The sequence below is a fragment of the Taudactylus pleione genome, unplaced genomic scaffold (genome assembly GCF_031769625.1).
Source record: "Taudactylus pleione unplaced genomic scaffold, aTauple2 ptg000178l, whole genome shotgun sequence".
In the NCBI taxonomy this organism is placed as follows: domain Eukaryota; kingdom Metazoa; phylum Chordata; class Amphibia; order Anura; family Myobatrachidae; genus Taudactylus; species Taudactylus pleione.
This window is the reverse complement of record NW_028284580.1, coordinates 6967749-6982672: the sequence shown is the minus strand read 5'-3', so window position 1 is coordinate 6982672 and position 14924 is coordinate 6967749. Positions and strand designations below refer to the sequence as shown.

The window sequence follows — 14924 nt, the reverse complement described above, 5'->3', positions numbered from 1 at the left end:
TTTGTTCCCCAACTTTGAACTTTTTCGCCCCCAAAATGAAAGTACTTTTTTGGGGTGTTCTAATGGGGGTTTTTTTACTTTTTTTTTGGACTGTCCCAAGGGTGCAGGGGGGTTTCCCGAAGTTTGCACCCCAAAATCGCAATTCTGCACTTTTTTCCGCCTGCTATTCATAGGCAAAACTTTTCTGCAGATTACATTGCATTGTCTTTTCACGTACGCAAATACAGCGGAAACTTTCTGCCTGGCGAAATGACATCATCCACGATACTTTTCCACAGATTCTGACATTTCACCTCTAATTGAATACGGCCCTTTGTGCGGTAACCATAGGGACACATGCGCAGACTGAAAACATTGGCCACTTTTGTCCGACATCACCACTGTGTGCACCTCTTATTCAGGCCATGTATTTAAATTACTAAAGCAGCCTGACTGGTCTCTTGTTGATCATACATAATGTGTAGTGTCTAATTATATAAAATATATACATTCTGCTTAATGTGTACTTACCCTTTAATTTATAGGCTCCTTTACCTGTTTACACTGTCTGATGTCATCTCAGCATTGTGTGTTTTTTTATTTTATCATCTTTGTGAGATATTGCCAGCACCAATATGCTGCAGATCAACCAATACTATATTGTTTTTATTGTTTAACATTCAGGTGACTAAACTTGAGAGGGAAAAAAACCAAGAAACAAAGCGTATAAAGGAGCAAGAGCAACACAAACACACGGCTACTGTTTCAGAACTGAAGGCCAAGCTGCATGAGGATAAGATGAAGGAGCTTCAGGCAGTAAGGGAGAACCTAATCAAGCAGCACGAGCAGGAGATGTCTCGGATGGTCAAACTGAAAGAGGCAGAGATCCTACGACTTAAGTCTGCTGTTAATGCCCTTCGGGATGGTAGCAGTGACAAAGTGAGGACAGCTCTGAGTACAGAGGCCCGGGAAGAGGCCAGGAAAGTGTTTGACTATGAGCGCCTCAAACTCCTGCAGGAGATCACAGAGTTGAAGTCTGCCAAGAAGCAGGTGGATGAGGCCCTCAATAATATGATACAGTCGGACAAAATCAAGGCTGGAGATTTGAGGAGTGAGCACCAGTCCCATCAGGAGGTTATTGCAAAGTTTAAATGGGAAAGTGAGAGAGACATCCGGAGACTGGTGAGATGCAATTAATTTACACTTTCCAAAATGTATTGCCGAAAGTCAGAATACAAACAGTGGCATCCCGAAAGTCAGAATCCCAACAGATTTCTGTAAGTATTATAACCCTTACCCTAACCCTCCCGTTTCGCAATGTAACACTCCCCTCCCGCAGCCTAACCCTAACCCTTCCCCTAGTGCCTAACCTTAACCCTTCCCCTAACTCTAAGTCTCCCCCTGACCCTAATACTTACCTACGCAATCTGCCGGGATTCAGACAGTCGGGATGCTGCTGTCGGTATTGTGACTGTCGGCATCCTGACTGTCGGGATGCTGACTACATCCCAGCAGGGATACTACTTGATTTGGCATAGCAAAGCGGTGTAAGGCAATCAAAATACTTGTGAATGTAATTTTTTGTTTTGCTGTTCTTATTTTTTAAAATGAAACCTGTTTACTTGATTGTTCCTTATTCTTTGTTTAGTTAGCCCATGTACATTGATTACTGCTGTTCGGTTAGCATAAAGAGTTCTCATAACCTATCCAGTTTGTGCCAGATGGTGTGATTCCCATGGTATATACTCTTCCCACAATTTTGCTACTTTTTCTTTAATTTTTGCTTTTTAAATCTCATATAGGGACTGATTCAGAGTTGTATGGAAACCTGATTGTTCGTGTAGAACTCTTATTTTTGCCGATCAACGCATGTACAGGATCTGCACTTTATAAGTGCCAATTTGGGCCTGCAAGTATGGTCACAGGCCCTGATTCAGACCCACTCGCAAGCGGCTGTCCGCTCGCAAGTGGGTCGATGTTGTGCACTGCGCATGCGGGAGCTCCGTCGTGCGCATGCGCCAGACGCGACGAGCGAAGGAAAGTCCTTCGCTCGTTGTGTCTGATCAAAGGGGGCGTGCTGTCGATGTTGATTGACAGCACGCCCCCTTTGGTGGGCGTGCCGGGGGCGTGCCTCCCTGACGGGGGCGTTCCCAAGGGAACGCCTCCCGTCAGAAGCCGGCCCACTGACATCACTAGTGATGTCAGTGGGAGTGATTTTGGCTCTGATAGAGCCAAAATCACTCCGGGCCTTGCGGTTGAAAACCACAACCGCAGGCTCCGGCACGCAGTTTCGATGGTCGCGATGGTCAAGACCATCGCGGCCATCAAACTGCACGCTCGTATAGGCTGTGGGTGGTGACCCACAGCTATACGAGCGTCCAGGGGGACGCTCCATAGTTATGGAGGACGGCCCTCATTCAGAGCGTGCGCTCTGCTCAGAGCGTACGGCTCTGAATGAGGGCCTCAGTGCACTCTAAGGTGCAACATTGGGGTGGGGTGGGAGTGGCGATGGGGAGCATGAATTTCACGGCCATCCTGTGTACCTAAGGGTAACTCAGATGGCTGATATTCACTCAAGCGGTCCTCAGACGCAGCAGTGGATCACAGAAGCCAGCAGGAGGTGTCTATTTACACAAGACGCCTCCTGTGGCACTCGCATCATTTCACAGTAGCGGCTGCTGTTATCGCAGCTGCTACTGCATACCGTACAACTATGAATTAGGACCACAGTGTACTAGGTAGTTACATTGTTTGTTGACAAGCAATTAGTTTAAAGTCAGAAATATAAAGCATAACGATGCATTGCACAGGTCATTCATATCGGGCCTGTCTTTTGCCTTTATTACACAGAAAACAATTTTTTTTCCTCAATGTTGCAACTTACTTTGCTTATAGTGTATTAAGTACTTAGTATTAGTATTTTTGTAGCAAACAAACTTGTATAAAGTTGCAGATTAAACATAACAGTGCATGGTTCATGTAATTTGTATCTGACCTGTCTTTTGCCTTTTTACCCTAGATTGTGTACGTTTTCCTCAATTTTACTACTTCTTCCTCAATTTTGCATTTTAATTAGCTTATAGTGTGCTAGGTATTTTGGATTACTATTTTTGTAGCAATGGATTGAATATAAAGTCACATATTAAGTATAATAATGCATGGTGTGGGTCACTCCTATCGGATCTGCCTTTTGTCTTTTAACCGTAGATTGTCTACTTTTTCCACAATTTTGCTACTTTTTCCTCAATTTGCATCTTTGCTGTTATAGTGTACAAATTGTAAAACATTTACAACTTAATGACAAGAAGATATAATCAGCAGTGATTCACCTTCACCTTGTGTGATTTCAATGTGATTAACGGTAAGGGCCCGGCCGCTAGCAGCAAGTTGTTTAGAGCTCCGGACAGATCTATAAACTGCAGGATGTGCCTGGAGCGTCTTTTGGATGCTCCCTGAAGCACTGCAGCAGCAGTACTTGCCACAGGGTGTCATTACAGGCACTCTGCTACAGTAGCCAGATTCAGGGTAAGTGGGGGAGCAGTGGGCCAGCCCCAGGGAGACAGCACTTCTTGCACACCCCTCCCTACGGCTCTAGTAATACTGTTGCTTGTTTACCTTTATCATACACCATTTAAAGTATACTAAAGAGTAGTGTAGGGGCTGCAGCCCCAGTAACATCCACCACCTGAGTGAGCCAGTTGCAGTCTGTGACCGCTCTGGTGACACTGTGACTGGCAGTGGCTTCTCATTGGAAGCACTACCAGCCAGTAACACACAGGACAGGTAGCCCCAGGGGGAGGTGTTTTCTCCACATGGGACTGCCAGTCCCGGCTGTAGTTAGCAGAGAGCGGCTTCCAGTCGAAGCCGCTGCTCTGCGTTTCGGGCAGCCATACACAGCTTCAAGGTGCTACAATTGATGTAGTTCCTAGAAGCCAATGTTATGCACATGCCGCTTGTGTGCATACGTTGGTCCCGGTATCTGCCAGATCCTTTGCGCAAGCACCTGGACCCAGCCGACCAGACCAGCAGCAGCAGCAGCCCGCTCATGCAAGAGGGTAGAAGAGGATATTTATAATATACATACATTTTATATTAATTTAGTTATCAACAGTTGAGGTTACATATGAGGCATTTGTAGTTCAGTTCCCACTACATGTCCTCACAAATATTTTCTTTTGGATTGTTCTTCAGATGGATGAGATAAAGGCAAAAGACAGGATTATCTTCTCTCTAGAAAAGGAATTGGAGACACAAATCAGTTCCCTCCAGAAGCTCCAGTTGCAGAAAGAAGCCCTGGATGAGCAATTATTTCTAGTGAAAGAAGCTGAGTGTAATATTGGAAGTCCCAAACGTGAAATCCCAGGAAGGGCAGGAGATGGATCTGAGCACTGTGGAAGTCCGGTAAGAGTTATGTGCAAACAAGCTTTTTAATAGATTATATACTGTATTCAAAGAAAACTAATATTTCTTAATTTTCACATTTGTATTAGAAATATAATTGTGTATATATGTTTATTTTGTTACTGCAATCCTTGTTACACATTATGTATATGCCAGCTTTACCGAATGCTGCTCCTTCCCTCTCACTGCCTATTTCCTTTAATAGATGGCCAGACTTAGCACACATTGCTATGTGATTGCTCAGTGCATGTTTAAGGCGTGTATCCACTACCCGATTAAACAGCGATTGAACGATAACGACATCATTAATGTTCAGTCGATCGTTAATCGGGCACAAATTGGGCATGCAAATGTCTGCAACGACCAGCGATGCTCGCTCCCGCTGGTCGTTACCGAACATGCTGGTCAATCTGCCGATAACGACAGATTGACTATGTTCAGGGATGATGGAGGGTGTCTACACTGAACGACTGATCATTCAATGTAGGCACTGCAGGGGATGGGGAATGACGGTACAATTACGATGTTGTAATCTCACTGTCTTTCCCTAGTCGGCATGTGGATGTGCGCCTTAAGACTCGCTGCTGACTACATCAATCTGGAAGATCCTACTGTGTACCGATGTGATGTGTTTACTACATTTTCTTCCTGACCTTCCTATGTATCAAGCCTTTCATTTTCTTTGACTACACTTTTTGACTTATCCGTAATTACTGCTTGCTGTCTTTGGCAACAAGGCCTCTGCTATAGATTTCACCACTCTCCAGCTTGAGTATTTGTTATTGCTCATATTATGTTACAGATCTCTGCATCAGACTTCAGTACACTATTGCTTAATCCCTTTGGTACTGTCACTTGGCCACACGTACTGAAACCTGGATTTTCTAGACTATTGTACACTATTCCACTGCTCTTTACACTGCCATTGTTCTCACCTAAGCATGCCAATTATGATAATTCAGCATTTCTGGTTTCTCATTTTCCATTGCCATTATCGATTATAAATTTCAAGCTATTGTGGCCCTCTTCCGAACCTACTGGGTATTAGCTTTGTCCTATTCTTGTGATGAAATCTGTTAGTCCAAAGTAATGTACACTGCAAGGGCATTGGTTCAGAATGCTGAAGCAGCTTTAATTCAAGCTATACAGATGCTGAACATAGCCCATGCAGTTCAGGCTCCTTTGGAGACTGCACAGATAAGAGCTGCCATGTCTACAGTTAGTTCTGAACCAGAACCATTGATCAAACACCCAGAAGTATTTATGAAAATAGAGCCCAATACTGACAGGTGATCACCCAATGTAATCTGGTTTTTCAAATGCGCTCAAGAACACAGTCTACAGAATCACTAAAAGTGGGACTTATTCTTACTCTGCTTTGAAGACTGCTCTTCTGATGTTTTTGCTGGCTTTTGATAAAGCATTCAATGATCCCCATTGTTCAGCCACTGCAAAAGCTAAACTTGCTAACCTATGTCAAGGGGCTTGGTGCATGCTAGAGTTCAAGCAATGAATTGGGAGATACTGAGTGTAATATGGCTGCCAAAAGGTCTCAATACCTCAGTGGCCTTAACAATGACATTAACAATGAATTGGCCCATAAGGACCAGGTCTTGCAGAATTTATGGGATACTGCATACTTTTCTTATGGAGCAGCAGTAGAAAAACGGCAAGATGCAGCTATTGCTCTACTCCATCCCTAAACTGTTCAGCTATGCCTAGTCCTCATTCCAATCCATTAAGTCCATGAACCAGAAGCTATTCATATTGTTGGCATACAATGTCCCCTAATATCTCAGGAAATTCAGCATGGCAGAGAGTTCCAGTTATGTCTTTATATGAGCTTGCAGTATGCCTGCTATGGAGATAAAGAAGAAGGGGTGGGGACTGATCTCTCAGGTGCTCTCTTAAAATGAACCCAGTTAAAACAAACACGTGTTTGCCAAAGTGTTATATTCATTGCAAATATTATTCAGAAACAAGGTAATAACAGTAGCATTGGAGTACTCTGGGGCAAAAAGCTATTCACAAATAGCTAATTTAAGAACTTCAAATTCCTATCACAATTAAATAAATAAGTATCCTCTTAGCAACTATTGATGCTCTCGTAATGTTTCTGGAATAGCAAATAAAGAAACTGACAATGTATATTGTAATAGTTCAAAGGCATAGTGAGAGTTTTGTCTTCAATGTGGTATTCTCTTAAATTCCCCATGGTCCTGGGAATGCCTTTGCTTAGCAGACACAATGCATGTATTTAATAATTGTCTTTCACCTCTGAGTTTTACCTTGAAAATTAGAACAAATCACCTATTTGTCTGTTATCTATAAATCTAAGTATTGTTGAGCACACGGGAAATTTGGAGGGGGGAATTTCTGCTTTATTTCTTAGAAATTACAGTTTGCAATAGTAACTTTGTTGTGAACTGTGTGCTCCTATTTCAGTTGATTCCTAACAGTATTCCAACCAAGTTGTAAACTCTATAACTTCTTTTATAACTGTTATAATGTCTGCATTGGCATATGGGTAGGCTTCAACCCAACCTGAGTACAATGAAATACATACCAAATTAACCAAAATATATTCCAATATACAACAGTTAAAAATGTAGACTGGATATGAACAATAAAGGGCACCTCCTCCTATCTATTATAAACTAAAAGTCTATAATTACAAAACAAACAACTGCCAAATCCAGTCAAATAAACCCAAAACACAGTGACAAAGAAGTGTTACAGTCTTCCTTTAGTATGATCGTCAAGGTGTCTTATTGGTACTCTTTTCCTTGTCCATGCACCAGGAGCCATGCATAAAAATGAAGACAAAAGAAAAAGAGTATAGTGTAGCATGCTCACATTTGCTGTCAATTCAACCATGTGAAAAAGAAAGACAGAAGAGCAGATAATGGGGCGAGGACTATATAGGGAGATGGTGTGAATTCCCATTATACCATTCACCTTCACACCAAGTAAGCTTAAGTCAACATATCAGATTATTTATTTTCCAATATTGAAGTTCTTTGCCAAAAGGCGCTCCTCAAGTGACACAGATATTTTTGTTAAATAAATGACATTAAAAATAAGAATTTCAGGACTTAGAACATAACATAAAGTGCTTGTTTTGAACAACTAAATTCAGCAGAAAACTATTTGAACATGAACAGTAAAAATAAATAATATTTTCAAATGCACAAAATATTATATTGCAAATAATTTTGTGACAATGTTTCTGCACACTAGCATCATGTAATGTTTAGGAAATAGTGGACAATTTTAATTACCATAATTTGATTATTCTGGTAAAATGTATGAAAATATAATGCAATCACTAATAAAAATTGTCTGTTTGTAGGATTTACGAAGGAATCAGAGAAGGATAGCGGAGTTAAACGCCACGATCCGGAAACTGGAGGACAGAAATACTCTGCTTGTAGATGAGAGAAATGAACTGGTAATGTGTGTTACTGATCTATTCGATAATTACTGGGAGTTTATACATTGTCACAGACCTATGACTGAAAACCTCATGTTATTTATCAGCAATTGTTTTGGGAGCTCTCTTTCTGGTTGACCTGTACCCAAGGGCGAAACTGGGTATTTGAAGACCCATTACAAAAAATTGTAAAGGCCCCTATGTACCACCCAATGGTGAAAAATGTACATAACACATGTAACTTTGACAAGTAAGATGGGTCCCCTTCAGCTCTGGGACCCATAGCAGCTACACCCCTTGCACCTATGGTAGTTACGCCCATGCCTGTGCCTAAAATGTATTGCTGCAGGTGCTGCACATGGCTGAGATAAATTATTTATTTTCACACAGCTAGAACCACCATAAATACTGAAGTTGTGACCACTATATGATTACTATGGCCCCAGGAACAACGGTCACATGCTTAAATTACTGTCCACATTACCTCCATGTAGTGAGCTGCACCAGAAGGGAATCTAATGTACAGGAGATCTTGCAGGATGAATCTCCAAACAGCAGAAGACTCCAAGCCAGATTATTTGTATGAGAAACCTTGCTCCAAACAATCATTCATCCACCAAACTTCACACTGTTTCACCGCTGTTCGGCAATTCACATTGCAAGAACGTCTGCACATCAGATCCCCTGCTCATGCGGCTCGCTACATAGAGGTAACGGCTGATGGTTAGGGGCCTATTTATCAAGCCCATTTTTCATAACATTATGCAAAAACTAGTTTTTGCATAATTTTATGTATTTTTACACTATGTACTAATAGTCTAATGTAGGAGATTGCACTGAAATCTCTTGCAAAAGGCTAATTAGTGCTGCATACTGCAGTCCCCATTTTTATCAGTGGGGCTATAGTCTGACCCCTATGTACTAAACTCCAAAAAGCAAAGCTTTTGGACACCAAAGACGTGGGAATTCACTGTCAGTGGTTATATATAATTTTCATGTTATCAGATACTGATCACTTTTTGAAACGTGCTGGGGTTGTTCTCTTTCATACTTGATATATTTATTTAAGTCTATTATCCTTATCTTACACAACCTCAGCCCAGTGGGCTACAGCAGGGTCATTCCTATTTCATTACTAACCTCTAACAGTAGCCAATTTCCATGTAATTCTCTGCTGTAGAATCCATGGGGTGAATATATTTCATCGCCCATAATGGAACGTATTTGCAAGCGGAAGTTAAATTTAGATTTTGTGACCTGGCTTAAAAACGAAAGTTCTTTAAGTAATTATATTTGTATTAACTTCATTTTTCAGTTAAGGAGGGTCAGGGAAGCAGAAAAACAATACAAACCCCTGCTGGAAAAGAACAAGTGCCTCACTAAAAGAAACGATGAATTAATGCAATCTTTGCAACGCATGGAAGAGAAACTGAAAGTCCTCTCTAAAGAAAATGCAGAAATGGTGCGTAACTATCTTGGAGAAATGTACTTTATATAATGATTCATTTGAGGCTCTCCATTACATATAGCAACAGGCTGGGGGCTCCTGTCTCCAGTAATATGCGGTTAGGTGAGGCAGAGCCTTTCATGTCATACTTAGTTATACTACACAGAATTTACTATAAAAATTATAAGAAAAATGTAAAAAAAATATTATAAATATCTACTTTGTATTATTCTAATCATTTTTATAGTCAAAACTCTGGAGTAAAAAGAGTATGGCAGGTGAGGCACTGCCTCCCCTGTCTACTTTTTCTGCACATCCCTGATTTCCACCAAATTCCCAGCACTATATACTGCTGCACCTTTGTATAATACCCACATGAATCCTCGGGTTCATATATGTTTTTGTGAATCTGGCTCTGATACTAGCCAGTGCCTCCTCAGTCATTTACCTCACCGCACGTCACTGCCTGTCTCCATTTCCAGGCAAATCAGCCTATTAAATAAGATTTGACCTTTTATGCATCTCTGTAGCTTGTGTGTTGCTGTTTTGCTTATTCAAGGTTGAAAACAAAGAGATATGTGCTGCATGTACGTGACTCGACATCTCTACATTATGCTTTTAATTTGGCAATTCGGAGGAATTGGTCACAGAGACAATTTTTTCAGTGGGCCAATATGCAAGAGTGCATCAACCTCTCTCCTCCCCCCCTCCCATGCCCACAATGTACAAACCTCCCTTTTCAGTGTTGAATGAGGAATCTGGACAGAGAGCCCAAGGTCATGCCCTGCTCCCCGTCCCCTATTTTCCAATTTTCTTCAAAGCAACACACACCTGAAGCTGGTACGTGCGGCATTGAAGGACCACCATGTAGTGGGACATCTCTTCCATCGCGAACACCAGAAGGCAGGACAGTCCTCTCAAATTGGACTGTCCTACCTAATTGGAACAGATACTAGGTATACATATGTCTTATTAACTGCAGATCGAATAAAAAGCTACTTGTATGGTGCACTCAGTTGATTAGGAAATTATATTAAAATCTAACCTTTAAAGGTTTCAGTTAAAATTTATCTAACTGATACATAGTAAAATATTTAAAATCAAAAGAAGAATTGAGCTACAAGGTTGTCTACCTGGTGTACTGTATTCCCCCATATTACCACTAAAAGCCTGTTACGCTCATTCTCTATTCTCAATCAGTGCTCTCATCTAGCATGTATAGAGAAATGTTCTATAACATTTATCACAATGGGTATCTTCACCCCCTCCACCGCAGGTTCCTGATGGGATTGTCCGATACTAGTGTTTGTCTTAAGTGTGGGGCTTCAGATGCAACCTTTATACATTGTATGTGGGATTGCCCCCTTATCAGTAGATTTTAGTCATCGGTCAATAGATTTGCGTCTAGGTATCTAGTTAATTATCTTCTGCTATTGGCAAAATGGACGATTTTGGGTATTCTGCCAGCGTCTGTTTCGGGTAGGGAAGATAGTAAAAAACTATTATTAGTTATATCAGCGGTGGCCCGTAAATGTATATTACATATGTGGACCCATGCAGATCCCCCATCGGTTTCTTTGTTCCGGGCTAAACAATTTTTTGCCTTCCAAATGGATTGGTTAGAGACCACTCTGCATAAAGAGACTAAAATGGCTTATTTTTTCCAGCTGTGGGAGGGTTTTATAAACTCCTTTACTTCGGCCCTAAAACGCCAAATACATTTGTGTTTCCGTAGTATATTCTGGGATTCCTTTCCTTTATTTTATTGGTGACTTTTTTGTTTAGGGTGGTGTGTCTGCCATGTTTAGAGTGTTCTGGATACTCTGTGCCATTTTTTGTTTTTTGATGGAAACATTTTCTTGTTAATACACTGTAATATTTATATATCTATAACCTTATTGGGTGCTTTATTTGTTACTTATTTTGCTATATGATGTGTAATGTATTATTGCTTTGATGAAAAGAAATGTTTAAAAAAAAAAAAAAGAATTGAGTAAAGATAAGAATAAGTGAAATTAAAATGATTCAGCGATCATCAATATGTCACAAGGTTTTTTTTAACACACTTTAAGTGGTTACATGTGAGTGTTAAATAATTTCAGGTGCTGGTAGCATTCACATATTGTGCTATATGTGATCCTCAGGAATGATATGTTCTAATGATATAATAATCAACAGATGATCATTTTTTCTTTTGCCAACAAACATGGTGTAAAAAAATCACCTCCTACTGCATTAAGCAATTTTATTTAATTGCTGTATGCGTGTTTCTATAACTTGTATTGAGTAGGAACTTGTCTGATGGACCGACACTTGTGAACTAAAGAAATCACATATTTAGGGTAATGCCCTATCGGTTATAGCTGATCCGGAATTGAAACATATTGTATTTATTTTGTGTTCCCTGATTAACAGTGAGTTATGATGTTACTTGCAGGTGTATAGTGACAACAATTTAATTGATAGTTACAATTGTAGCGACTCCTTCTTTGGGAATAGTATTACTTAAATATGCCAGTACAGTTACAGCACTCAGTACCTGATTCTGACCCGGACGCTAAGCTGCGATCGCACACTATGGCCGATAGTCGCCCATCTGCGCATGCGTATGCGTCACAGTGCGCGTGCGTGAGCCAGTCACTGTGATCAGGAATCGTGCGCTCGTAGTACACAGACTGAGCGCTACTTTGAGTGACAGATAGTGCCATTTGTGGGTGGTAACAAGGGAAGGTCCGGGAAAATGGGGGAGTGGATGTGCGAATGCAGGCATGTGTGAGCGTCAAAAACGGCGTTCTTTGGGCATGCATAATTAGCATGGAAGCGTCATTGTACACGTCACTTGGTTGTATTTCAGCCTGCAGTGATCACAGTGCTTGCGGTGGAGCAGGGTGTACCTCAAGGGCTGCGAGCAGCTCCCATGGCTCTCGATGTTACTTAATAATTATACACTTCCTGGAGATGACGTGTGCTAAGAAAGAAAAGTGGGTGTCTTTACACCGGCGTGTGATCACTCTGCCGTCTCTCTCTAAGACATAGATGGCGTCCTTAAGCTTGGCCGTGCGTTCGCGGAATTTTCATACCCAGTCCTTGACAGCTGTGAAAGTGCCCTGCATTGCATCCGGGCCTGAATCGCCCCCTCAGATCTGTCAGCTGGGAAATAAATTGTATATATGATAATTCTGTATATCACCCTGGATGTTATAAGACATATCAGTAGTTTCAATTTATACAAAATACACAAGACTCATAATTGGGTAATAGTTGTCTTTTGTTATATGGCAATACGCTGAATGTGTGTACTTGTGACAGATTCAATCATTTCGGTTTAATCATTGTTGCTAGTACCCACTGATCATCATACAAAACCAGGGGAACTTTAGCAATCCCACCAATTGATACACACTCCTCTCATTGCAGAAATCATAGTGATTCTTGTAATGCTTAGTTAAACTGTCTCACATAGAAAGATGTTCATCAATTGTTGGTCTATAATGTAATAGACAATCAGTGACCCATCCAGTCATCCACACAATGTTATTTAGAATCACAAAACACCAAAGCAGCGGCACACAATCCCCGGTGCCCCGTGAGTAACGGGAGCTCGGTCTGTCAAGGCCTAGTAGTAATTCAACTGTTAGGAAGTGTTATTGCTAATCTCCTAGTTAAATGTAGAACTGTGATGACAGGTTCACTTTAAGGCGCAAATACATTTTTTAACTTCAGAATTCATGTACACATTTTTGTCACTAACCAAATCAAAGGCTTTTCTGCCCTACCCCCCAGGTAAAATGTTTTACTAGGATGCATACTATGGTCTCATGCACAACAGAATGCTTCCCTGATTGTTTGAGCTGTGTTATAGAATACTTTGAAATGGTGGCAAAGTGGTTGTGTGAGCTGTGAGGCCAGTACCAAGACACATTCTCTTCATTGTGGCTTGTGAATGGTCCTCCCATTCAAAGCCCTGACCTTGGCTTTCAGTATGGACTGTAAGAGTAATGGGGCCAAATAGGGGGATGCTACAGTACATGCAGCCATGATTGCTCCAGCCAGGGGAGAGACACTAGGGGAGAGACACCTTAATAAACTCTTTTAATAAAATAGTAGTGGAGCTTCAAGATAAACTACAAGTAAACCATAATAAAACTATACTTAATTAACCTTCATATAATTAAGTCAACATCTCCGTTGATGATATTTCACAACATTGATTGAGATAACCAAACTGAATATTATTAATATCTTAATATAGCTCCAGACTCACGTGAAAGTATTTTTGAAACTGTATTCATCTTGTTTAAAAATTTTCAACTGCAGAGAGAGAAAATCACATCTCATCCTCCTCTGAAGAAGTTGAGATCCTTGAATGACCTCGACCAAGCTGGGGAAGAGCAAGAAATTGAGTTTCTGAAGTTACAAGTGGTAGAACAACAGAACATTATTGATGATTTAACAAGGGTGAGTGTGATAATACTATGTTTATTGTGTATTAGTGGCATCATTTCAAAAAGAGAGGACTTAATAACATCAGTTCAGGGTCTAGAGTGACTATAATAAGCAGTATCAGGCAATCATTGCACAAGCAGCTGGGTAAAATGGGCAGAACCGTGTAAATAAAATTCTTAAAGGGCTAAACTACAGTATTCACCTTGAAGGTCGCTCCAACTGCAGTGTGTGTGTGTTTATCTATCTATCAATCTATCTCATTGTTTTAGTAGTATTTGATCCACAAGACTATTGCTGTAACATACTGTATATGCGACCCTCTTCTAAAAGGAACTTAGATTGTACTGTGCACTAATATGGTGATTACCAACCAGTGTGTCATGATGCCAGGCACTGATCCAGGGTTAACAGGGTAAAACCTTTAAACTAGGTTTAATATAGGCAGTGGAAATTACAAATTAATTATTTATTATTTGTAAATGACATAAAAATAACTGTAAATCACTTTGTTTTTCATAATTCTGGTGACTCAAAAGAAATTAACTGTGTTGATAGATGTATCACAAAACCAAATCGGTTCTATCACTACAACTACACTAATACATAGGACTAATACAACTACACTAATACATAGGACTAATACAACTACACTAATACATAGGACTAATACAACTACACTAATACAAGAGATAACAAGCGCAATATTTTATTTGCCAACTCAGAAAGCAAAATTGTTTAGGCCCAGAGTACATATAAAATGAGGAACTATAGTATTATATCCAGTATCATAACAAAGTGAAATAAACCTTTGCCGTAGAAGCTGCGGTAAATGGATCTTGCTGTAGGTGGGGCATGTTGTATCAGTATGGCATCCGGAGTCACAATTCATAGCTGAAGTGTCTTATAGGTACTTTTATACAGATTACTGTGATCTGCTGTAACTTGGATCTCACATGTGGCATGGTTCAAATAAAAATCATATTCCAAAAGTGCTGCTATGGATGACTACTATTCTTCTGACTCTAACAGCATGTTAAACTGATTGCACTGCTCATCCACGTATGACAAGTGATCTCTATTGTTTCTTAGTTTATGGTGTTTAATTTATTAGCTAGCTCTAACAGAGCATGAGAGCAGTGATTGCACATTACTGCCTGGTGATCAGTACAGTTCAGTCCTAATCGTGACAGCAGGTCAGAGCCCTCAAATAGGGAATGC

General features: G+C 40.5%; 1 protein-coding gene across 1 annotated transcript in view; it reads left to right on the top strand.

The window, feature by feature from the left end:
• Nucleotides 1-14924, top strand: part of LOC148520046 (janus kinase and microtubule-interacting protein 2) — a 138832-nt gene that overhangs the window by 72011 nt on the left and 51897 nt on the right. The window contains exons 4-8 of the mRNA XM_088475779.1: nucleotides 664-1161; nucleotides 4171-4380; nucleotides 7733-7831; nucleotides 9129-9275; nucleotides 13578-13718. Coding sequence (XP_088331905.1) covers nucleotides 664-1161; nucleotides 4171-4380; nucleotides 7733-7831; nucleotides 9129-9275; nucleotides 13578-13718 — 1095 coding nt within the window. The remainder of the gene's footprint in view (nucleotides 1-663; nucleotides 1162-4170; nucleotides 4381-7732; nucleotides 7832-9128; nucleotides 9276-13577; nucleotides 13719-14924) is intronic.